Source organism: Tachysurus vachellii, chromosome 4 (assembly GCF_030014155.1).
Source record: "Tachysurus vachellii isolate PV-2020 chromosome 4, HZAU_Pvac_v1, whole genome shotgun sequence".
NCBI classification, from domain to species: Eukaryota; Metazoa; Chordata; class Actinopteri; order Siluriformes; family Bagridae; genus Tachysurus; species Tachysurus vachellii.
This window is the reverse complement of record NC_083463.1, coordinates 16,522,868-16,548,617: the sequence shown is the minus strand read 5'-3', so window position 1 is coordinate 16,548,617 and position 25,750 is coordinate 16,522,868. Positions and strand designations below refer to the sequence as shown.

The 25,750-nt window shown below is 38.1% G+C and overlaps 1 protein-coding gene across 4 annotated transcripts in view; it reads right to left on the bottom strand.

Annotated features, from left to right (window-relative positions):
- Positions 1 to 23,905, bottom strand: part of lhfpl4a (LHFPL tetraspan subfamily member 4a) — a 29,693-nt gene extending 5,788 nt beyond the window's left edge. The window contains exons 1-4 of one of the 4 annotated variants that reach the window (XM_060868040.1): positions 23,470 to 23,905; positions 6,191 to 6,427; positions 2,690 to 2,706; positions 1,729 to 1,767 (exon numbers count right to left, since the gene is read on the bottom strand). In XM_060868040.1, the coding sequence (XP_060724023.1) occupies positions 1,729 to 1,767; positions 2,690 to 2,706; positions 6,191 to 6,427; positions 23,470 to 23,875 (699 nt within the window). In that variant the 5' untranslated portion in view covers positions 23,876 to 23,905. The remainder of the gene's footprint in view (positions 1 to 1,728; positions 1,768 to 2,689; positions 2,707 to 6,190; positions 6,428 to 23,469) is intronic. The other 3 variants (XM_060868042.1, XM_060868043.1, XM_060868044.1) reach the window with 3 other exon arrangements.
- Positions 23,906 to 25,750: the final 1,845 nt, after the last annotated feature.

Here is a 25,750-nt window from a genome sequence, read left to right as displayed (position 1 = left end):
AAATATTTATGTTTAATCCAAAGTATTCTCATTTTGAGCTGAGGCCTGGTGGAGCTTTACAGTTTATCCTGTGTACTAGATGACCCATTGAGAAGCACAGCCCAATTTAATGATTCCACATGCAAAAATCAATCTGAAGCGTTTTTTCAGGAAGAATAGACTGCTGTAACACAGAGGAGGTTACATAAACAAATAATCTGTCATAACACCATTATTGACCTACTTATGACGCCTGATGCCACAAAGCTTGATGTTCCACTTGGCATAAGCATTCCACTGCACCACAAGACAGTAAACAACCAAAGAATTCCCTCATTTGGAGAAAAAAAGGTGGAATGAGAAAGAGAAACATACGGTGGAGCACTGTGATACCACCTGGTCCCCCTACTTTATCTCCCCTCCCCTGCTCTGCTCCGCTCTGTGTGCTTATGGAGGTTTTGGGCCAGATGCCCAGGCTCAGCTTCTCTGCCCTGCATGTGATCATTAACATTTGGCCTGAGAAGGACAATCTAAATATCTTAATTAATCCAGTCTGGCTAAACATGGCAGATAGGTGACTTTTCCTACTTGGGATCCATTAAAGACATTTGTGAGGTTATAATATGGACATGACAACTGCCAAACTACAGTGTAGAGAAGTTCAACAGACAGCACAACAGCACAATAGACAGGCTTCAAATGTTTCAGATTTTCTGAAATATTTAGTGAGATGCTTAGGATGTGTAAGGTGTAATGGACACTACCAGCCTACAAAGCCATCTCACCTGACCTTATGATGCTTACAGTGAATTTTCTGCTTTTGGTATAACTGTCCTCTCTGTACACTTGAGGGTTAAATCAATCTATGTTCAGACTCTTCTAACATTTCTCTCACTTCTTGTGGAAAAAATACAGTATAAGTAACCAGTATATAGTTGCTGGACACAGGCCTCATTACATCAGGTGAATACTTTTACAACATGGCTCTAAATATAAATACTGTGCCAGCTAACTGCAAAGTATAGGCATTGCCTTTAACTTACAACTTTTCTGCTTTTCATGTTTGTATATAAAAATTACTTGCACATTCAGATTACTATGTTCCAATGAAAAGAGGAAAAATTACCACAAGGAAGTCAACATCTCAGACATGAGCCAACAAAAAGTTTAACTTGCAGCCATTGCTTCTCATTCCACCTTAGGAGTAGATCGTATTAATGCTAGAGTCCAGAGACCCTTGAAGAAATTGGCTAAATAACCGTCTTCAGTTATTGAAGTATATATATATTCAATTGTAATTTTAAGCTCCATCGTTTAGCTTTCAGTAGAAGCTGTAGATGTTACTCAGAACTACATCACACAATATTTACATGATGCATCACATGGTATGTGTAATCCCAGCTAATCTATAGACCTACACAAATTATAGTGAGCCTTGATGTCAAATGCATATGAGAAGTTCTGGTTGCAAGTCATATTATTCATAGTCGCTTAAGCCTTAGTTCTTAAATACAGGACAATGAGAAATTAGGGGTGGAAATATTTGAAAGGAGGAAATCACATATTAGTAAAAATGGAACATTTCTGCACCACTCAGGTGAGTAACTATAAACCAGAGGGAGAACAATCAAATCCAAAATCTCTTGGTCTAAAGCAGGTTCAAGCTGCATGCTAGGACTGCATGCATATATCTAGAGAAGGGAAACATGGGTGATAAATTGATCCATTAGCTTAGTTATTTCAGCTTACACCATCCATTCGGAGTGTAGAGGTCAGGTGCAGTGGCTGCTGAGGAGAAAACAGTACTATTAATCATACTGGTAAGACAAGTACACTAGATATAACACTTTACATGCTCAGCATGAACAAGAAGTGTGTGTAGCTCAGTCGTTCTGATCTTTTCCATGAAATAATTATGTTCTCTCATTTCTTTCCATACTAGCCTTTAAACTGGTAAATTGGGCCAGTAAATATTACATAATAAAACGACCCATCAGTTCACACCTGGAGGATCACTAACTAGTTTTTTTAACTAATTATGATGCACAGTGAATTTTCTATTTTTGTCTAATAGAAAAAATACAATTTTTACTACAATACAAACTGTCAGACAGTTCATTTGGCTTGCGTGTGATCCAGCAAAGGCTTTTAAGCATGCATTTTTCATGCAGTCTGTTGTTTGGTCATTAAATTTCTTTTGTTTTATGTATTTATGTATTTCTCATTTGTAATTGACCTGTAGTTCTCCCTTTTAATTATCTGCTTTAAACATGTAATTGTAAGTACATGCTGATCTGCAGTGCTGCCGGGAACGTGTTACCACTCAACTGAATTTGTTCTCTGACCTGACATCTCGAATCATTTACATTTGCTGCCAGAGGCTTCTGTAACGCAAAACAGTCCTGCATTGCTTGTTTTCTTGAGCACGCTTCTTCTATCGTCCTGTCCTCCAAAGCCATGCATCTGTCATTCTGTCACCCAGCATTTCTAAGGGATATCTGTGCTCGCCGTCATCTGAATAGAATTCTTGGTGTGACACTGGGGGTTCAGGTTTGGGAGCACTAACACATAAGCAGGAGTGAACAATCTAAGAGCTAACCCAAAGCATACACAATGCCAGGATATTACAGCACCACAACACTGATGTTTGGAGCACGATCACTGCATACAGCAACACAAGCATGGAAGCCACAGCAATGGGGAGACTTACCCTTGATACTGCAAAGTCTGTAAAGATAGAATAGAAATGGTTGTTTAGTTTGGGCTGAATTTTTTATGAAGGTGTGCATCAAGGATAAATTTGCACACTGTTGGCAAAATGTGTTGGCATGGAGTTAATGAACAAATCTTGTAAGGTACTTCAATTGATTAGTTTATCTTCTGCCATGTTGAAGTAAAAAAAGGGCACCTCATGCAGTGTAGTCTATCACTACCATTCATAAATCACATGGTGTATGGCCAGGTTGTAGGAGTCTGCCTACCATTGCCCTGTTACAATCGGATTTACAGTGCCAGTGGAATGCCATCCAAAGCCTTGACTGCGATTGTAAATCAGCAGGATATTTTGTAGTGTGGGAGACCAATGCCATTTACAACATCATTTTACATTCTGAACAAGAAAATGTCTTTCTGTACTTTAGTCAGCAGCACTAAAAAAACACACCTTTTAAAAACAATTCTTAATTCAAAACACTATTTCTGAATAAGAAATAATTAAGACAACATGTGCATTGTGGTGGGCAGCAAAGTGCCTTTTTGACATATCTAATATGCACTGAATAAATTATCTTCTGTGTTGTGCTGCCCTTGCTGTCCAGGTGCACAGTAGGATTACTTAGAGATGTGAGTCACGCTTAGGAGTGGCAGGATTCCCTCCAGGATCCATAAAAAATGTAATGCATAATGCCATGACTTGTGCGCTTCTGCTCACTGACGCTAAAGATATATGACTTGACTTAGCATTTAGCGTGATGAAGGAGCGGTGCTTAAAGAGGAAGTGGGGGGTTGGGGTGAGAATTTGTGCTCAGAAATTAAAATCTGATCAGAAGGGAAAGACAGTAAATGGCGAGTGGATTAATGCTAGAGACAAAAAAATACAAACTGGGTGATGCTTGGCAAGCTTCCATAAGATTTTTATTGATGCTGCAACGCAGATTTCCTGACTACCACAGATGCTGTGCACAAACACACATGCACACACACACCCACTTCAGTTCTCTAAACCTTAGCGCTCCACCCCTCTTTAAAAACCCTCATATGAAATTGAATTATCAGCTTGAGTGGGCTGTGATAATAACGTGAGCAATAATAATGTGTGTGTGTGAGAGTGAGTGAGTGAGAGAAAGAGAGAAAGAGAGAAAGAGAGAGAGAGAGAGAGAGAGAGAGAGAGAGAGAGAGAGAGAGAGAGAGAGAGAGAGAGAGAGAGAGAGAGCAAGAAAGAAAGAGAGGGGAAAGAAAGACACAGCTGCAGAGTGCCCAGTCGCTGGGGAGAGAGCAGCAGCCCTTCTTATCCTACCGGAATCAGACATGTAACCATGGCAACTTCCTCAATAGAATGAGAAGGCTATGAAGGTGGTAATTTTTTCTTTTTCTCTTTCCCTCTTCCTTTCATTCTTTCTTTCTTCAAGCAGATTGATAATTTTTTGCTTAGTCCACCGCTTTCTTCTTTCCCCACACATCCATTTAAGTTGTATTACTTTCAATTAAGGATATAATGATTTTTATCATAAAGGATTTACTAGATTTGTAGCGAACTCTCTTCTAAACCTTTAGCAAAACACATTCCTCTCTTTTCTGTGTCTGAATTACAGGCATGATATAAAAGAGATTCTCACAGGATGATGGGAAATCTGCTTGTCACACAATAGCTATATGGATCAGTCTACCACAGTGGTCTGGCTTAAAAGGGAAAGATGAAATATTTATGGACATGTGCCCTTCAGCTCCACCCTTTCCCTTCAGCCCCAACCTACTTCCTCCAAACATCAATCAGCAGAGAGGAGTAAACAAAATAAAATGGAGGCGGTAGGAAGCATGCGCCACCATCTCACCAAGACCCATATTAATGCAGCAGTCACGTTGGATAAGGGCGTCTGCCAAATGCCATGAATGTAAATTTTGTTTAAACCAGGGTTTTCCCTTCTCTCTTTTCTTGCCTTGCTAAAAATAGTTGAAACCATATGAGCTTTCTAGATGTTTCTGATGGTCTGCAATGGCATGGCAACTAAAAAATTTGCTATTTTAGGCTAAATTTTACTAATGAATTTCCTGGAGCAAGAAGACTTTCAGACAGATGTTGTGTCTGTGTCAAATTGTGTTCAATCTGGCTTATGATGGATTGTGTTACTCAAGTATATTCCTACTACCACTTCATCAGGTAATACTATACACCAATCAACCTTGATATTAAATCCAGCCGCCTAATATTGTGCAGATCTTCCTTGTTCTGCTAAAACTGCTCTGATACTGTGATACACTGTGAGTTCTGACACCATGCTATCACAGCCATTATGAACCTTTTCAGCTATTTGTGCTACTTTTTTGGGATCAGACCAGAAGGACTAGCTTTCGCTTTCTGACTGTGTCATAGAGCCTTGGGCCCATGACACTGTTGCCGGTTCACAGGATGTTCTTCCTTGGAGTACTAACCACTGCATACTGGAAACACCCCACAAGACCTGCTGTGATGAAGATTCTCTGACCCATATTAACAGCTATCAGAATTTGGTCCTCAGATTCTTATACTTGCACATTTTTCCTGCTTCCAAACACATCAACTGTGAAAACTGACTGTTCACTTGCTGCATAATATATTTCCATTTAAATTTATGCCAATTGGCAGTCACCCTTATCCAGAGCGACTTATCCATCTTTACAGGTGCCACTGTAATGTCATAATCATTGTTATTTACATTGCCTGTCAGTGATTTCAATGTTATGGCAGATCATTGTATATGCTATTAAACTAAACAATAAACTTTCATATTATTGTGGCTCATGAAGCTAAACATTATCTATCCAGTAAACAATTCAAGATTGTGAAAGTTATTAACAACTTTTTTGTGCCTTAATTTCCACCATGTGAATCTTTTGGAATGGAAAATAAACAAACAAACAGTCCACTCATTCTACTGACTTCCAGCAATAGCACAAATCTTGCTGTGCAAAGCCCTGCTGTTCTAAGATATATATGTCACTTTGTGACAGCGTACATTGTTTTCAGTTTACTATTATTTTTCTTGCTTACTATAGCTACTTTTTGTACTATGAAAGAGCTATTTATCATTTTTACCCGGTGTCTGGGTAGGAGCATACAACTGCAGCACAATAATTTAATTGTATTCAGGTGCTTAAAGCACTTTCTTTATGCACATGACAATACATTTCAAAAGTTTCAGTTGTTTCCTGTCAAACTTGTCATTGTGATGTTTGTTGGCATGTGTATTAAAATCTAGTAGTCATTAGGCTTATTTTTTCATATGGTGGAGTGTTTTCAGTGCTTGTTTTGCTTGCTCTCTTTCCCAGATGTGGACAAACAAAAGCATGGCCTATTCTGCCTCATGTCTCTCCTTCCTTTTTGCTATACCCTAATTCTAATTGCAAAACAAAGACAAACAAAACCTATGCTCACTGATTTTTCTTCCTACCATCTTCTCAGTGGTGCGCATAGGTTATTGGATCAGATCACTTGTGCATAGGAGCCATCTCTTACCTTTATTGTCAGCCTTGACTTCATCTTGAAGGAAGTCGCTCTGGCGATTCCCGAGGACGAAGGCAAGGAAAGAGAGGATGAGTGCATCCAGAATGCCGATGATGGCCAGGATGTAGGCCCAGCGTACTGAGCAGTTTCCCAGCGTGTACTTCCCTGACTCCTCACCACACAAGTCCTGAACCACCTCTGCATCCCAGCCAGCCGGGAAAATTATACATCCAAACACCAGACACACAGCTACAGAGAGAGGAATAGAGATGTGTTATTCAAGCTTGCTGATATAGACACTAAATAATCCTCAAAATCCACTGCTCATAAGAACAATATAGAAACAGTATTCCATGAACTGGAGGTTTACTTTAACAAACTGAATTGTATACTGAATTCCTAAAAGCTGTAATACTTTCTTATGTCTCTGGGAATGCTTAGCATTCAATTTATTGAGCTGCAATATGGGCCGTATCAGAGCATTTTTTATAAGTACATGTTTGTAAAATAGAAGCTTTCAAGGATAAGACACAACAAAATCAAATAATGTGATAGTGTGTGATATCATATTCCTTTTTTTATTCCACCTATTAAGGGATCAAAACCATATTATCGCTCACATCAGTACTCAGTGTCATAGGGAACAGAGTGTGGGGTAAAGAACTGACACCTCAGCAGCTCTGACTCTGAAGCAGAGAATCTTACAGCCTGCAGCAATGAGCAATACCTCCTCCCATACAGACACACACACAAACAACAAATATCCACATCAGCGGAACTGCTTCTTTCAACAGTGCTGCATGTGCATCATTCCATTTTAGAGACTTTTTTAGTCCATCTGCAAAGAAAAAAAATCACTTGGTTCCTGATGTTTGTGAATGCGGTGCTGCTCACTGTCAGAAATGCAAGAATCAAAGGATCAGCACTGTTTTTGAATCTCAAATGATTCATGGCCAAAAACATTTTAAGGACATATGAGGATAAAACAACTAGGTCATGTCAGCACTCCAACTGTATATGACCAAGAGACTAAAGAATAACTAAGTAAGACAAAGTACAAGGGAAAATAACTGAATGAAAAGAGCTGCTTTTCCTCTGGACATGATTGAAAACAGTCACCGCTGATCAGCTTTATCCTAGTCGGGGTCATGATGGATCTGGGGAACACTGGATGCCAAACCATTCACAGGGCACAGGGTAGATGGGCAGTATATCTACATGCATGTTTTTTGGGAAGGGGAAAGAAACTGGAGAACCCAGAAAAATCCACACAAACATTGAATGCAGACATTCAATTTTGCATAGTTTGAAACCCGAGCTCCACACTGAGGCCCCTGGATCTGTGAGATGACAAAGTTTATAAAAAACTTTTATATACCCATATGTATATAAAAAAAATGGTGGGAAGAGGTTCACCTAAACTGGACAGTTGAAGAGTGGACAAAAACCTTCTCCTGTCTTCAGCTGTCCAGTTCCGGTGAGCCTGCGCTGACTTTAGTCTCGGATTCCTGTTCTTGGCTGACAGATGCGGACCTCTTCAGATGTTGTAACCTGTCAGCATTCAAGGTTCAACATGTTGTGTGTTCTGAGAAGTTTTTTCAGATCAAATCAGCCTGACCATTCTTCTCTAACCCTTTGCATCAACAAGCTGCATCTACCTGCGTAACTGCCACTCTACCACTGGACTTTTTTATTTTTGCACAATCCGTGTAAACTCTGTTGTGCACAAAAATCCCAGGAGATATTTTTATGCCCATCATGATTGTAACTTGACGAAGTGCTTATTTGAGTTACCATAGCCATCCTATCAGCTTGAACCAGTCATCCATTCTCATATGACCTCTCTCACCAACATGACATTTCTCCATACAGAACCGCCACTAACTGGATGTCTTTTCTGTAAAATGCTAGAAAGTGTAAAAATCAGCAGTTTCTGAAATACTCAAACTAACCAAAATGGTAAAAATCAGTGATCACATGTTGGATGTGAACATTGACATAACCTTTTGACCTGTAACTGCATGAGAATATGAATTCTTGCAAGAGGAGTAGAGGTGTTTGGATTCAAATAATGTAAACTTACCCACATTTGCATGAGCAATCATACCAACTAAATTCATTATTACAAAAGCATAAGGTTTGGGGAGGTGTGAGGAAACCTACAAAGACACAGGGAGAGCATGTGAGACTCCAGTCAAACCCAAACTCAAACTGGGATCCCTGTGCCACTGGACCAAGTTGTAATATAAAAGAGTATGTATTCAAATGTTCTGGACAGCACTCATTCTGCTTGTCTGACAATAATTAAATGATTTATGTCAGTAATTTAGCAATGTCCTCTCACAAGATTGTGGACAATTTATGCATGCATACATAAACACACACACAAGCTCAATTACAGCCTTGTGAAGTAAAATTATATTCACGCTCATCTACACAATCAAAGGTGAAAATAAACCTGTCAACGTGATTTATTTATTTTGCATTAAAGGAGTCTTTTACAGAATGTGCAGAACAAAAATGTGAATTATTTCCTACATGTCTCAAAGCTGTATCAGTTCCAGCTATAAAATACAGCAGACTGATAAAGTGAAAGCCAGAAGGCAGACAAACCAAACTGGCTGGCGTTGAAGCAGATTTATTTTTGCAATAGTGTACAATGCAATTTACCACTACTTTCAATAGGTAATCTGATTTCCTGCAGCTTCTCTGATAAATACCATCAGCCTTTGTAAGGGAATTGTGAAGAGAAGAAGAAAGGAATAAAAATAAAACTGATTTACAGATTTGAAATGTGCTATTAACAGTACATAATATATGTAAAATGCATCACTTTGACCACTGCACAACTAGGAAGAATTTTGAAATCAGTACAATTCAGCTTTCAGCAACGACACACTAGGGTCTTTACTTGGTTTAAGTTAATTCCAAACAAACAGTGATTGTACTAGTGATTCCTGGAAAAAACAACAACCAAATAGCAATAAGCAAGCTTACAAGCTAAGATATTAATAAGTCAGGAAACTATTATTTAGAATTGACAACAATTGTCATTAAATGCGGATCATCTGGTTTTACACCGGATGCTCTTCCTGATGCAACCCTCCCATTTTATCTGGGCTTAAGACCGGCACTGAGAGTTAACTCTCTTTATCTCCCTGCCCAGGATTCAAAAGAGCAGCAATGAAACGGCATAGAGAGCCTGGCAAAGAACTATCAGAAGGCTTATAATCAGAAAAGTTTGCTGATCATGCTACCAAATTCTGTTATGAAGCTGGGTCACAGTGCTGCTGTGAATAAGCAATAAGACGCTGTAAATAAAGCAATAAATTGATCTACTAGTACAGACCTCAAGTGAAGAAAAATAAATATCATAATAGTATCTTCTATTAATTTGTTCATTTGTTACAGTAAAACCAGTAAAAAAAATTGTGTCTACCTTTTTCCTATTCTTAAACATTCTGGACTATTTTTCAACTTAAAGTAAGGATGGAATATTATTAAAACCCAGTAGGCTTTCCCATGAGCTGTTCTTTAATGCTCCACATTAAAGCAAAACATTGATCTCTGCATTTTCTTTCATTCTGTGGGATCCAAATGCACACACACCAAGTCTAAAGCATTGTGGAAGATTTTCTAATAAATACACAACTGTCTGTATCAACATTCCTATTTTTTTTTTTACCTATTATATATTTATATTGTTATACCCCTAGTATGTGCATATGTTGCATCTAATTACCCATGAGCCCCTGGGGTAATTTTGCTGCCTGTCTTTATCTGTCTCTATTTAATGTGCATTCCATCAGTGTGCAATAAGGCAGAAGAGGTTTTTCAAGGCTCCAAGAAAATTTATATTGATGCATTTTCAAATAAACATTGATGAAAAATATTTCAGAATGCATACTGCTTCCAAATAATTATGTTCCTGTTAAAAATATTAATGATAAGAATTGAGCCTGCAGGGATACCGGGTTCCATCACAGAAAGTGTTTTTGTGCTGCAGGTGGGTTAAGATTGATAGTGATATATAAATGGTAGGAAAGATTCTGTAGGTTGGAGGGGATCGTAAGTGATATGATACAGGATTAATCTGTCTAAGTACTTTGAAGGATTCAATAAATCATGGACTTAATGTTTTTTATGGGAGTCAGTACCACAGTGGGAAGCTATACCATTTAGCTTGATGATGTGCACTGAGGCCCAGGTTTTGGCGCATCCAATCATCTAGTGCTGCATCCTCTGAGCACCTAACTGCCCAAGGGAACAGGGGCATTTGGCCTAGAATGCCAAGTGGTTCAAATCAGCTGAACCAATATGTGTTCTGTGTATATGTCAGAGGAGTGTCAAGGGTTTTAGAGCTCTAGTAGAATTAAAGATATTTATTATGATATTTAATTCTGCTTGTCTGTTAAACATGGGACAGAAACCATTATGTGATATTTTAAGAGTGAATATACTATACACATTAAAAATGTTTATATTGTAGATGACAGCAATAATGCATTATAAAATGTACCCTTTGCTCCCACAGAAGACTGCTGTATGCATGGATATACAGTAATGAACTCAGTGAGGTGTGCACCCACAGGATGAGGAGCATTATTTTCCATGAGATTTGAAGAGATATTTAGTATTGGATTCTAATGGCTACATTAGTGCATTTGTATATTAAATATTTATTACTTATTTAATATTTATGCCAAAGACCTAACACATTTAGAAATGTTAACTAGGGCCTATATGTTATGGGATATTACCACAATCCTTGAATGACTTACAAGCTCTTTCAATTTAAAATGTCTGAGAAAGTTAAAGTAAGCAGCATGGTGGCTTAATAGCTATTGTTGCCACTTCATAGTGTCTGCCTGGATTTTCTTGGAGTTCTTTGGTGTCCTCACAAAAACATATGAGGATTGGCTATGATAAACTAGTCCTAGATGTGACTGAGTGTCTAAAGGTATGTGTGTATGGTGTCCTATGATGGACTGTCATCAGGGTGCTACCTCATGCCTCATGCGAAGTGTTCTTGATAAAGACTTACTGAATATGAATGAATAAATGAATGAACAGTTAAAGAGTTAAAGTGCAGACTGTCTGATTTTAGATGGCATTATGTTATATATGTTATATATTGGGTATAACCTTATTCTAGACTTCATATCATTCGTTGATAATCAAGCATAAAAAAACATACAGTAGCAGCCAACGAATGTAACTGCAGGTAGATATTCACACAGCTACTTTACTACACATTTTAGACCTTGCTAAATTGCATATGTAAATCAGGTAGAGTTTTCACTATATGTATATGGGTCATACATCAAACAAAGGGCCTATTAACAAGTCGGTTTATTGAATTAATCTGTCCAATTTCTAATAGCCCCTGAACTCACTGGATTATATATAAATCTGTCAGTGATTGAGCATATGTTTCTCTTAAAGTAGATGCAAATGTGCTCTAGGGTGACATTTTATGTTTTTAATCTCATGGTCAATGTTTAATTACAGATCCTGTGTGCTTTGGCTTAAAAACTGGTTTTACTATTCAAATAATTTCTCGGTTGGTGTATCTAACTGTCATTCATTCAGTCTCTCTTTTCTCTCTCTCTCTCTCTCTCTCTCTCTCTCTCTCTCTCTCTCTCTCTCTCTCTCTTTCTCTCTCTCTCTCTTTCTGAGCTGAACATCCATACCCTACAGTGCTATCTCTTTAAACAGGAGTGAGGGAGCTCTCAAAGGCCCACAGAGACTGTTTCTGCCCCAGCCAAGAGCACAGTCCCAGAGGAGTCACTCGATGGATGAGTCTCCACTCATGCTGATAGCAATGGAACAGAAATGCCAATAGTAATGAACTGCTTGTTCTGTGTGCAAGTGTGTGCTGGAATGAATAATTCAAATTGTAATTTGTTGCTGTGTGATTTTCTCTGTTCCTAAATTTGATTGCAAACTCAGATATAGTTTTGCTTTGCCATGCACTGAAAAAAAAATAGGAATATGTGGGCAGTCAAAATGAAAATCTGTTACAAATATATTACATAAAATATTATGTTCTCAACAAAACGTGATTCCATTTCTTATACTAAACTTACTATAAGCAAGTTTATTAATTACTAGATTGAACTCTGTAGAGTGAGTGTGATCAACTCTTGCAGTGTTAACATAATCTACTTAGACTGTGAAATCTGAGGTTAGCGAGGTTGTATTAAATTTATATGCATTAAATAAAATATGCATGGTGGAATAGCCCAGTGATAATGTGCAAAACACTAGCATTATGAGTTCGAGTCTCAGCCTTGGTGCATGCTCTGTTTGATTTTATTCAGGACTTTGAAAATACAATCTCCAATCACAGTGGAAGAATGAAAATGATTTGTGTTGATGTTATTCAATTAAATTACGTGGTAATGGTGTTCTTATAATTATTTTTTAAAATAATCTATAGGTACACATTGTATGTACACACACACACACACAATACTTTATCCAAAAAAATTTTCATAAATGTTATACAAGAAAAAGCTGATTATAAGACACTCCACTGCCCTGAGCAAACTCTACCATCACTCTATTTCTATCCACTATTTCAATAAGCTTTTTATTCCATTCTATGACATTTATAGAACTTAGTTCAGATTTTGCAATTAAAAGTATTAACTCCTCACTAAATGCAAAAGAACTGTATGGATCCTCTTACACTCTAAATATCTGTCAGCCAAGACTATAAGTCTCATCCAACTTTTTAGAAGAATATTACTGTATGCATTCTAATAGATTTTCCATCACTGTTTATAAGAAAATAGATCAATACAAATTTGCTTAGAAATACTGAAGAACCTCTTCAGCCCTGCTGCACACTGATGGAATAGAGAAGAAAAAAGTGAGAGGTAGCAATTTTACCCCAGAGACTTATGGGTCTTTAGAGTATGAGGAACATATTTACATTCAACAATTTTGGTCTTGTGTGCTGTGTGCTGAAATCTTAGATGATATTAATGTGTGTGTGTGTGTGTGTGTGTGTGTGTGTGTGTGTGTGTGTGTGTGTGTGTGTGTGTGTGTGTGTGTGTGAGTGAGAGAGAGAGAGAGAGAGAGAGAGAGAGAGAGAGAGAGAGAGAGAGAGAGAGAGTGTGTGTGTGTTTGTGTGTGTGTTGTAAACCTTCTGATTCTCTTTAGGCTTGTCATATGGCCTTAGGTTGAATAGCAATGCTGAACAGATCCTATTGTTCCCCTTTGAAGTCTTCATACATTTCATTTCAATCTCCCTCCCCACATCCTCTCTACACACTCATATACTTACACATCATCTGCCTCTGAATCTACCAGTCATCCTTGTCTTTTGCACTCTTTTAAGCACAGGCACAAACTATATTCCATAGATGTATACCATTTTTCCCTTCATCCTCTTGCTCGTTTACTCACACATTATGTGAATACACATTAGTGTCTAAGCCTCCATACAGCATTACTAATTTAACTTTAAAACAAGGTAGACTGTCACCTCTGTATGAAAATCTTTTTTTTTTGTCTCTCTTTCTGTCTCTCTCAGTCTCTTTCTCACTCTGTGTCTTGCATAATGGTGATTCCTGTCTGTGGGGTGACAGCGGGTAACGAATCTGTCCTCTTTTCAGCACAGCTCCATTTCTGCACCTAGTTTCTTTCCAATTAGGAGGCACACATACACAGGTGACGTTGATATAATCTTACTGTGTTTGGTTTTGCGTATTAAGATGAATATCAATTTAACTTCAGGTTTTGACTGTTGTCTGCAGTAAATGCCACAAATCCAAATGTGAGGAAAATAAAATGAATAGTATGATCCTGTAAGTTTATTTAAGCAGAAAGATAGAGTAAAGATTCATATCCTATTTGTTTTTTTTTCTTCAATCATACTGCTAGTGGTATAAATTGTACTTGTGCTTCAAGCTCAGATCTAATTATATACCATTAAGTTCATATAAATTTAGACAATGTAGAAATAAAAAATTAAAAGCCTACTAAGGTTTAAGAGATCAATGAATTTTTATTAAATAGACATACTATATATTCTTTATATAGTTGAAGTCTACATTGGGTTTGTGAAGAAAAATGCAGTCAGAAGAGGCTAAATTTATTCTCCAAAAACAACCTGAATGTAAATGTGTACAAGAAAAACATGATGTATATACTGTACACTCACCAGCCACTTTATTAGGTACACCTGTCCAACTGCTTGTTAACGTAAATTTCTAATCAGCCAATCACATGGCAGCAACTCAATGCATTTAGGCATGTAGACATGGTCAAGACGATGTGCTGCAGTTCAAACCGGCGTCAGAATGGGGAAGAAAGGTGATTTAAGTGACTTTGAGCGTGGCATGGTTGTTGGTGCCAGACGGGTCAGAGGAGAATGGCCAGACTGGTTCGAGCTGATAGAAAGGCAACAGTAACTCAAATAACCACTCGTTACAACCGAGGTATGCAGAAGAGCATCTCTGAACACACAACACGTCAAACCTTGAGGCAGATGGGCTACAGCAGCAGAAGACCACACCGGTACTAGTAAGGTGTACCTAATAAAGTGGCTGGTGAGTGTAGGTACACGCAATACACCAATACACCAATTCGGGAGAGTTACTGACATTCTTTCCCGTCCTGAAATACACAGAAATGATTCCTAGAAACATTAATATGCTGCAGTTAATTAGTGTTAATTACCACCCTGATGCAGGAGGTGTACACATCAGGGATTTATCACTGCTTTATTTACTCATGGCCAGACGTCACTGCCAGGATGTTATAACATTCCAACACACACACACACACACATACATTAGGCTATTTGTTCACTGTGTTTCAATATAACAAATATCATTTTTCCTCTTCAAACTATAGCACCTTACTGTACACATTTGTCACTGAATAATTCTTTAGTCACACTTAGATTTCTTTTTTTACAGTGACATTAATACTTATATTACCTGTTTCCTGTTTTGCAGGAAGCGGGTGTACTAAAACTAAAATGCTTCCTTTACAGACAAACTCTGTAAAAAACACAAAATCAAGAAATAAAAAATACTAATAATTTAATTCAATTCAAATTTAATTGTATAGCGTTTTTAACAAGGAGCTTTACAGAAAATAAGAAACGTAATACAAAAATATTTTTTTCTTAAATAGACATAGCTATAGAATTGTCATAGCTATAGAATTATTGGGATTAATGTAATCTCTTAATAGTAAATGAATATAGAATATTTCTTAAAAAAATCAGTTTTCTTTCTTTCTTTGTTTCTTTTATTATTATTCTTTATCTATTATTCATATCTAAATATTTAATACAGTTTTATCATTTTTTCAAGGTTACATGTAAACAAAACAAAACAAAAAAATCTTTTCTCATTTTTTGAAAAACTTGCACTGAATATCTTTAAAATAGTGGTATGAAAGCTTTTGGCCTCGACTGTAATAGTGATGTATGATATCCATCCATCCATCCATCCATCCATGTAGAACGAAAGGTTTAGCTAAAGAACTAAGGGGAATGATGTCCATTGTGTGTGTGTTTTCATGTGTGTACAATTGCATGTTTTACAGTGACATGAAGGATTTGTTAGTACAGATAATTAAGGGTCATTCAGTCATTTACAAAGCACACACACACAGACACATACACAATGAAGTAAAGTTTTAATATAGCATATTTCAAAATTATGGCTTTGATTTTTTACATTTGAATCCACTTGGTGATGTCAATGGGTTTGTTTGCATGTTGTGTAATGAAGCATTTGTTGTGGAGTAAATGCTCCTGTTATCCGCATCATACAAAACAAAGTATGGAATGCTTTTAGGTTTTATTGATATTAAAAATATTAGAAGATATGTGGAGTCTATGACAAAATATTTGTGTGCGTGTGTTTGTGTTGAGTTAGACTTGATGTAGCATCTTGAGTGCTGGAATGTGGCTGAGACAGTGGGAACACACCTCATCTATACTGCTTTCAGCATACATTAAGCATAATGGCACCACCAGACTGTAATGAATAAAACATCACTGGGGATGTTGACAGTGGAAAATAATCAATTGCAGGGTGGTGGTAGAGCCTGATATGGAAATGGAAATGATATGAATCAGAAGTTTAATGCTAGAGATTATTTTGACTAACAGCATGTAAATATTGGTCAGTACTTGTAAGAAGAATAAATGAAAACATTAGTGTTATAGGTGAATAAAAGCTTTGTTAATGGAAAAGGACATGTCTAGTTTACCTTTTTCTGTGTACCCTTTTCTTGCACACACATTTTTGTAGTTTAACATTTTTTCTAACAACTTATATTATAACTTTGTATTATAACTTAGCAGAACACAGATGTAATATGATCAATACATCATCATCATCATCATCATCATCATCATCAACAACAACAACAACCTTAGCAGCATCTAGTTTCTAAAACTTAATATTTAGAGTACACAAAATCACAGTAAGTGTATATGTTTTTCTAATATTTTTGTTAAACACCTTGGATAATATTCTTGCACCAATACAGTGATACATTACGTTATCCATAAGGATGTAAAGGTTTTGTTCTTGTTCGGTCTTAACTTAAAAAACGAGCATCAAGGATCGGCCCCAGAGAAATCTCCATTTCTGTAAAAATATAAAATATGATCTGTTGTTTGCACTCTTTTAGTTGTTTACTGTCTGAACAATGTGACATCAGCCTTTAAGACATTCAGTTACTGTGCTTTACCAGCTCAATTTTCAATAAATCTGTTGATCTTTAACATTAGTTAAGGTTTTTCTGCTTTTTCTAAACAATGTATTGGCCAGACCGTAGAGTCTCTTGGTTCCTTCTAGGCTTCAGTTCAACACAGAGAATAAACAAGTGAATACCATCCATTACTGCTGAAAATCAATACCTACATGTTTTACACTGATTGACAATTTGATGCCTCAGGGATATGCTCCATTATCTTAGATGCAAGCATTTGCTAAGGAGACAATGTCTGTTGCTCTCCTCCTTACGTAAATGCAATGCAATCCCATTTTCTATGGAAAAAGGCGATGTGATTAAAAATCTATAAGAGGCTGTTATGACTTAGGGCCAGCTGGAAACAAGCCGTAGTATTCTTTTATTCTTAGTATTGTATGAGCACTCGCTTTCTCTCTCTCTCTCTCTCTCTCTCTCTCTCTCTCTCTCTCTCTCTCTCTTTCTCCCTGTCTTTTTCTCTCTCTCTTAGACACACACAAACACACACACTCACACACTCTAGCACTAAGTCATCCTATGAGAGTACACCTAGATTTGTACATTTTAGTTGAGCCTGAAAGATTAGTCTGCCTGTGCACACTAATCTAGCTGCTATTATCTGAGTGTGAGTGTGTAAATGCATACAGTACAGTATGTATAGGCATATTAAAATACATGTGACTGTACTCAACAGTCATACTAACATATAAGCTAATACTAAATCCATTTGAGTGGACAGGGCACTAATGAATGTTATCTAACAAATAATGAGAAAGAGGCTAAATGTAAGATCATTATACAGTATGTAGCACATAACTGTGGGTGTGTATGTGTGTGTGCATTATTAGAATTTCACTCTGTCTCTGAGCACAATATCTGCAGCCTCAAATGAGATCTTATTAAACACTAATTAACCAAAAACGACTGTAAACGAATAACAACCAAACAGTTTAGTGTATAGAGGCATTAAGATGCTGCATCATGAGCTGAACTGCTGCTCAACTGGGTGAATGGACAAAATCATTTATAATTTATAGCTTGTGTGTGTGTGTGTGTGTGTGTGTGTGTGTGTATAAAGCTTTGTATCCAGCAGGCATCCTAAAACAGTCTCATCAATATGCGGAGTCAATACTCTAGTTATCAGTATGCTATACAAGTTATATGAGCAATGTGGAGAGCAGGAGATGAGGGAAGCTAAAGTGGTATGCAACATGGTGTATTAGTTCAATGTGAAGTCTAATTCATAAGTCCTTTCTGTGTTTACTTATGTATTCAGTCCATGCTTCTAGTTGGGCGTTTGGTGAGTAGGTGATTATGAATGAGGTTGGGCTGCTTTGCAATATTTGGCTGTTGGTTAAATTTACACATTTCTAAATGTACAATATAAGCCTTTTCCCTTGTAGGGTCAAACACTTCTGAACACTTTCACAAGACCACAGTCAAACAGAACACTTTCAAGCCATGTTTTGTTGTTGATATTGCTGTTATTCACTATACATTATATACAAGGGTATAAAGAATAAGGGAGTCTGCCTAGTGCTGTAAATGTAAGGTATTCACTATTTAGAGCTGCATTCACATCAGTACCTGATCTGATATCATTTTGCAATAAAACACCCAAAATTGACAATGTCTTTTTGTTTTTTGCCAATTTGGTCATTTTGACAATTCCCAAGCACTAGTTATCTCCTACCTATCACAGGATAGCTACCAATCAGGGACTGTGAAGACTAAAACATGCTTCTTTCAAACCATCCTTCAGATCTTTTCAAACTGCTGCTCAAGCTGCATCACAGGGAAGCTGAATAGTCAGCGGAAAGAGCTCATCAGTCCTTCCACATACATGAGCTCACAGACATCTATAATTCGTTTATGCCAGGGGAGAAAGAGTATGCCTTCCCTCCCACTCAGACAACAAAGCCTATTTTGCTATGCTGGACTTCCGGCCATGGATGGTGGGCTGCTGGTATTTAAACAAAGAGCTTTTCTGTCACTCCACTGGGAAGCATCTTTTCATTCCTTTAATATTTTTTTCCTTGACTGTTTTTCTTGTTTCCCTTTATTGTGTTTTGCTCCTCCCAAAGAAAGGAATGGTTACCTAAACAAAAAGTAGAAGAGGTTGGATTTAACACTGAGTTTGATGAAAAGTGAGGGCAACAGAATACAGAATAAGAAGGGCTGCAGAAAGGAAAGTGTGATAGAAAGCATAGGTGTGAGAGGAGAGCAGTGCAGCTGCACTTTAGTATCAAAGCGCTGATTAAACTATCACCCCCAAAGCGGAAAGCATTAAATCTACATCCAATCCTGTTACATACACTCTCTCTCTTTGTGTCTCACCCCTCTTCAGCTGCATGAATACTATTCATTTTAACTAGATGACCTGTCTGACACCGTTCAAATGCATTCTGTACAGGGGTCCGTCATATGTGCGTGTATCTTTAGTCAGGCGTTCAGAGTGATTTGCACTATCTTTCCTATCCCTGTGTGATCCCTGTAGTGTCGGGCTCACCTGCAGCTGATGCTATCTTTGCATGCAGTGTGGAATTCATAGAAGCTTACGCTCTGAAAGAGAGAGGGGGATTATGGGTAAGAAAGCTGTAGGATCCAACCTCAGGGGAGAATCGACATAGGCCCTTCAATTAAGCTACAATGCACTAGAACATATATTTCAAAGAAGCAATAATGAAAAAGAAAACGAGTCTAGTTTTCACTTATCCACTAGTTATAACGTTGCTTTTAATTGATTTTGTTGACAAATTCTCTCACACACAAATATACACATAGTGCAGGCCTCGGTGGTGTAGTCTTTAAAATAATCAGGCTGCTGGCTGTTGTTGAGCTCATAACCGTGTGATGAATGTTTCAGTAAAGAGCTTTCACAGTGCACACACCTTTCTTTCTTATTTTTAATCTTCAACTTTAAACTCCATTTTAGTGTATTTATTATTTATTTATTATTAAGAACTAATAATAATCTTACTTTACATTTTTTAATACAAGTAATGTTGCATGAATCTCAGCTCTTGATGTATTCAAAACCAGAATACAAATTATATTATGCTGTATTACTATTATCATATTCTTTGGTTATTGCACCAAACTGGCCAAGCTTTATATGGTGATCAGTAGAGGCATATAATATCATGTGTGTGAATCACATGTGAATTATAGCACCTGTATAGGATTTTACACTAACATTCAATGTATAAATTTTCAGACATAGGCTGCTGGGGGAAAAAGCACACTCCAGTCATCATAATACAAAATGGCCAGAGATATTTTATATTCAGTATCGCACAACACTAATAACTCAGTCTTGGAATAGGATAAAGATTTTATGATAATCATACTATCTAATATCATGGTGTCAGGTATACAGTATGACAGTAGATGTGACTTACAAGATAACCTCTGTTGCCCTACTGGAGAGCTGACTCCAGTCTAGGATAGCAAGTTTACAGATAGATCTCATCCAAGTCAGCTAACAAGCTAGCTTCTATGTATTTTTTTTTCAATAGGCAATCTATGTTGATATTTACGGCTAGACGTGAATTGCTTTGGGATGCTGATGACAGCAACTATGCTGAAGCAAGCAATTATATTCTTTGCTTATCTGGTCACTGACCTGCAGTACATATGTTCATGTTCTTTAGCACTATGGAGAGAAATTAAAGAGAAAAGGATCTTGAGCTTAGCATCTGGTTGCTTTCAGAACCAGCTGTCATGATTTCAGAGAAAGTGTCAGTGATGGAATGATTTTCTTCCTTTGCAAGGAAAACTGTCTCAACTGTGATGAGCTCTGGGCTGAAGCTGAACAAGGATGAGTGAGTGGGAGCACAGTTTCGGGATCACTGTACCACAATAGTAGTCAAAGAACAAGCTAAAACTGTACATAACTGATTTGAAGCACCTCAAGGCACATTCCAACCCCCTGATATTAGCAGTGTAAATGTTAACAGAAATGTCATATTATTCATGCCTTTTTAAAAGTGAAAGATTTTGCATTACTGGAAATGTCTCTGTACCAAAGAAACAAACAAAGCAAAGACGAGAAGTGTGCGTGCTAAAAGTAGCAGGGCAAGCAAACTGAGCTGGAGTTACTGTAGGGAAAGAAAACAAGGTGCTATCATAGCACCAAAACACACACACACACACACACACACGCACACACACACACACACACGCACCCACACACACAAATACATTAATGCCCACTGCCTGTAGAAACCACACACAGAACTTTTCCTTCAGCTGTAAACCATAAGCACAGTCTTTATACAGAACAGTGTGAACAGGAATTAAATAAAAGTTCAACTACATATGTGGATGAACTGCGAGTAAGTTAAAAACTCACTCTCCACTTTTTTAGGAATATTTGCAAATGCAGTTATTTAATCAGCCAGTCATGTGTCAGCAGTGCGATGCATGCAATCCCACAGATACATGCCAAGAGCTTTAGTTATTGATTGCATTAAACATACAGAATGGAGAAAATATTTAATCTCTGTGACTTTAACTGTGACACAGTAGTTACTTCCAGATGGGCTGGTTTGAGAATTTCATAAACTGTTGACCTGGGATTTTCACATTCAGCTGTTCCTAGAGTTTACACAGAATGGTGCAAAAAAACAAAAAACATTCTGTGAGTGGAGGGTCTGCAGGCTGAAACACCTTGTTCATAAGCGAGAGATCAATGAGAAGATTACAGAGAGATTGATCAGACTGTTTTGGGCTGACAGTAAGTCTGTTGTAACTCGAATAAGCACGCTTAACCACAGAAAAGCATATCAACATGAGAAACATGTATGAATGTGTGGGTGTACATGTGTTCCTAATCAAAGGGACTGTATATGAGGGTGGGTAAAGAGAGAGAGAGAGAGAGAGAGAAAGAGAGAGAGAGAGAGAGAGAGAGAGAGAGAGAGAGAGAGAGAGAGAGAGAGAGAGAGAGAGCAGTTGTAAAGCCTTTAAAGGCCATGTTAATGGTCTCATTTCATAAACATCTCATTTCAAATAAACAAACACAATGACCTTTCTGAATGGTAGAAGCATTAGAAAAAAAACCCATAAAGGTCATGTCTGAATAAAAGTGCAAGAGGAATTTGACCTGAAATAAGAATAAGCAACAACCCAACCACACTATTTCATGACTCAGAAGATGCAGTCTATGGTTTCTACACCTGGACAATTTGTATGAGCGTAAGGATATGTTCTCAAAAGACACCACTAGATATGCCTAATTCTGGACACTGCTCTGAATAGGGAAGTCTTCAAAACACTTTTAATGGAAAGTGGAAATGTATTGCTCTCTCCAACCTTCAATGGATCTCTCCCTAAGTTGTCTTTTGAAGAACCAAAGTTGAGGAGACAGATCATGGTTTCTAAACAGTCTGCATAAATAAACACAACTCCAGACAGTTTCATATCTACGTATAGCAGGAATCTATGTGTATTATGTATGTTGTTGTGTGTCTGAGCCCATGCGCAGGCAATCCACATAGGCACTTGACACCATATGAAATCTTGTTTAGTTGAATAACAAACAGATTTATACATAAACAATTCATTGATAAAATGCCATACTTGCAAACATCCGTCTTGTTGTACATTGATTATTATTGCTTATGATAAGCTGTATGGATCATGTGACAGATGAAGGCTTGATTTACAACCATAAACCACACCTTGTACATTTAGGAGCACAGACTGACTACATTGCATCTGAAGTAACAAAATGGTCACATCCTTTGTTGTAAAAATAATCTGCTCTGCTCAGTAAGAAAGTGCCGTTATGTGTTATTATAATGTACAGTGTCTTTGTGACTCTGTGTGTGTTTGTGTGTGAGAAAGTGTGTGTCTATGTTTGTGTGCAATCATAAGAGTTAACCTCTTAATCCAGCATAGGAAGTGTCACTGTTCTGGTAATTATTACCACATTGCATCATTAACAGATTAAATCAGCTTTAAGAACTAATTAATTAACACTTTTTCCTCCTTAGCTGAAGGTGTGTACTGTATGATTAGGAAGTATTACCAAAGGCTTCAACACATTTAACACTCTGGCATTTAATGTGTATATGTAAGCAGCATGGTGCACCTGGGTATAATTGATGTACGCTTGAAGTAACGTTAGGTCAAATCCATAAACTAACCTTTTATTTCTAATTTTTACATGAAAATCTGACAGAACAACAAGCACGTAGCAATACTTTTGCCATATTTCTTTTTAAATCACATACACCAGCTTCTGTTGATTCATTATGGTATGAATAAATCTGAGCCTGCTGATGTTTTGCAGTATTGCATGCATAAATTCCATCAGTACTCAGCAGGAAAGGTTGATTTGTGGCTTGGAAAACAAATGGCATCTTAACCACAAGACAAAATAGCAGCTGATGAAGGATTTACATGTGATTTTAAAAGTGGAAGAACAGGCCATTTAAGAAACCAAACACAAACCTTAGACACATTTCACCCACCCGATTATCAGTCTGCATCCTAGTCCACGTCATAGCATCTAATTATAAAAGCGTAGGCTATAAGGAACAGAAAAGTGAACTCCTCACCGCAGAGCAGCTGCATCCAGGCGCACGTCTTGTACACGGTAGCGGTGTTGCAGAAGAAAAAAAGCGCCATGCAGGCGATGCAGCTCAGAATGAGCACCATGGAGAGCAGCACGAAGAAGAAGGCGGCCTTGAAGGCGCCTGATGGCATAGAGCTTAAGTCGGAGAACGTGCCCCGGCAGTTGAGCTCTCGGTTCGAGCTTCCCTCACCCATGCAGTAGTGGAAGAGGCCGAAGTAGCCGGCGTAGGAGGTGTTTACGCTGTCGCCTATCCAGTAAGGCTGGATGAACACCACCACGTTGATGATGGCGAAACAGATGGTAAAGATGGCCCACAGCACGCCAATGGCCCGCGAGTTGCGCATGTAAATGTCGTGATAGATCTTGGAGGCTTCTTGCGAAGGCAGCATGATTTAATGTTCCTTGTGTTGTGTTGTTTTTTTTTTTTTTTTTTTTTTTTTTTTTTTTTTTTTTTTTTTTTGTTGCTCTGTTTCTATCTCTCTCTTTAGTACTCTGGGTTTTCCACCGCTGATGTGTTCTCCCCTACGTCTATATCTCCCCCTATCTGCCCCGCTGGGTTCCCTCAAAAATGCGTCTCCGGGAGCCGAAGACAAACGACAAAAACATAAGATCACAATTACAGTCAAGCCCCGAGTCATAAACAAGGGTTTGTTGTATTTCGGAGGTTGTCGTACATCACATCCGATCGACAAATTACGATAGGAACGTGATTCATTAGTGAATCAATGAACAAAAAAATACATCCCCGTCCAGTTCCCCTCCTCCTCCTCCTTCTCCTTCTCCTCCTCCTCCGCTTTCCGTGTAAAGAAGCAGCTCAATCGACAGAAATCACATTGCAAAAACAATTAATAATAATAATGATAATAATGACAATAATAAAATGAGTAGAACCTGCGCTGCGACAAAAGACCAGACGCTTGTATTTAGTTGGCGATCAGAGCAGTCTGTGTGTTAATGCTGTACCTGTATCCGCTTTGGCTCCCATCAGATCTAACACGCGATGCGGATGGACGCAGATTTACACAGCAAAGCAGCGCGCGCGCCGGACGTCGCTCATTCTCACTCACACATAAGACCTACAAAGCGAAAGTGACGCCTCCGCTCGCAAGATAAAAACGACCCGAGAGAGCGAAGAATAGTGCGATATACACACTGAGGATGCCAAAAATCGGCTTCGGCGATGCTCCCCCAACCACCGCTATTCCCCTGTTTTCCCGTTGCCTCCTCCTCCTTCGCCCCCCGTGTCTCTCCAGCGCGCGCTCACAGCCACCGGAACGGCGCGCGCACTCCTTATGTATTGCAGAAATTTGACAAGCCTGGAGTTTCCTGAAGTAAAATTTTATTGAGAGACATCGTGACACAAACACAGCATGGACAGACAGAGTAGTGGTTCATTTAGGTTAGATTTAATTTACTCCAGAAAACTCCGGACCGGTGAAACAACGGTGTGTGTGTGTGTGTGTGTGTGTGTTTGTGTGTGTATGTGAGTGTGTATGAGTGTGTGTGTGTGTGTGTGTGTGTGTGTGTGTGTGAGTGTGTATGAGTGTGTGTGTGTGTGTATGAGTGTGTGTGTCTTAGTGTGTGTGTATGTCTGTATGTGTGTGTATGTGAGTGTGCATGTGTGCGTGTGTGTATGTGTGTGTATGTGTGCGTGTGTGTATGTGTGCGTGTGTGCATGTGTGCGTATGTGTGTATGTGTGTGGTAATACTCGTAATACTATTTGAATTGTTCTTCAAACTTCAAATCAGCATTTAAAATTCTGATGTCAGAATAGAAATATGTTGTTTAAGTAGCAACACTGAAACAACTCCAATGTCTATGGAACTAAGGCAGTTCTACTGGTTTATTATCTGTTTCTTAGCCTGTATAAAAACACTGAGTGAACATTTGTGCTGTTTAGCTGCACAAGTCTTTCTTTCTTTATTCAGTAACACAGCTATGCTAGTTAAGGAGTTAAGGAGTCATTTTCCCCCATCAGAACATGTGAATAGAGCCCTGTGTGTATAGTTTGCTATACGGTAACTTTGAAAGATTTGGACGAATGTAAGATAAGACAAACATTTTCTAAGCAGCTACTTTTAAATTTCCTCCTTTAATGGTATTGACTCCATGTTATTTGCTGTGTCTGGACTTACCTTCGTGTTGAATGGCGTCTGCAGGAACTTCAGCACTAAGTGCAAACTTGGATGGAGTTTAAATGGCACCATTTTAAATGTATAACTTAAACTAATAACTTGCTTTAATTGCAGTTTGACAACTGTGA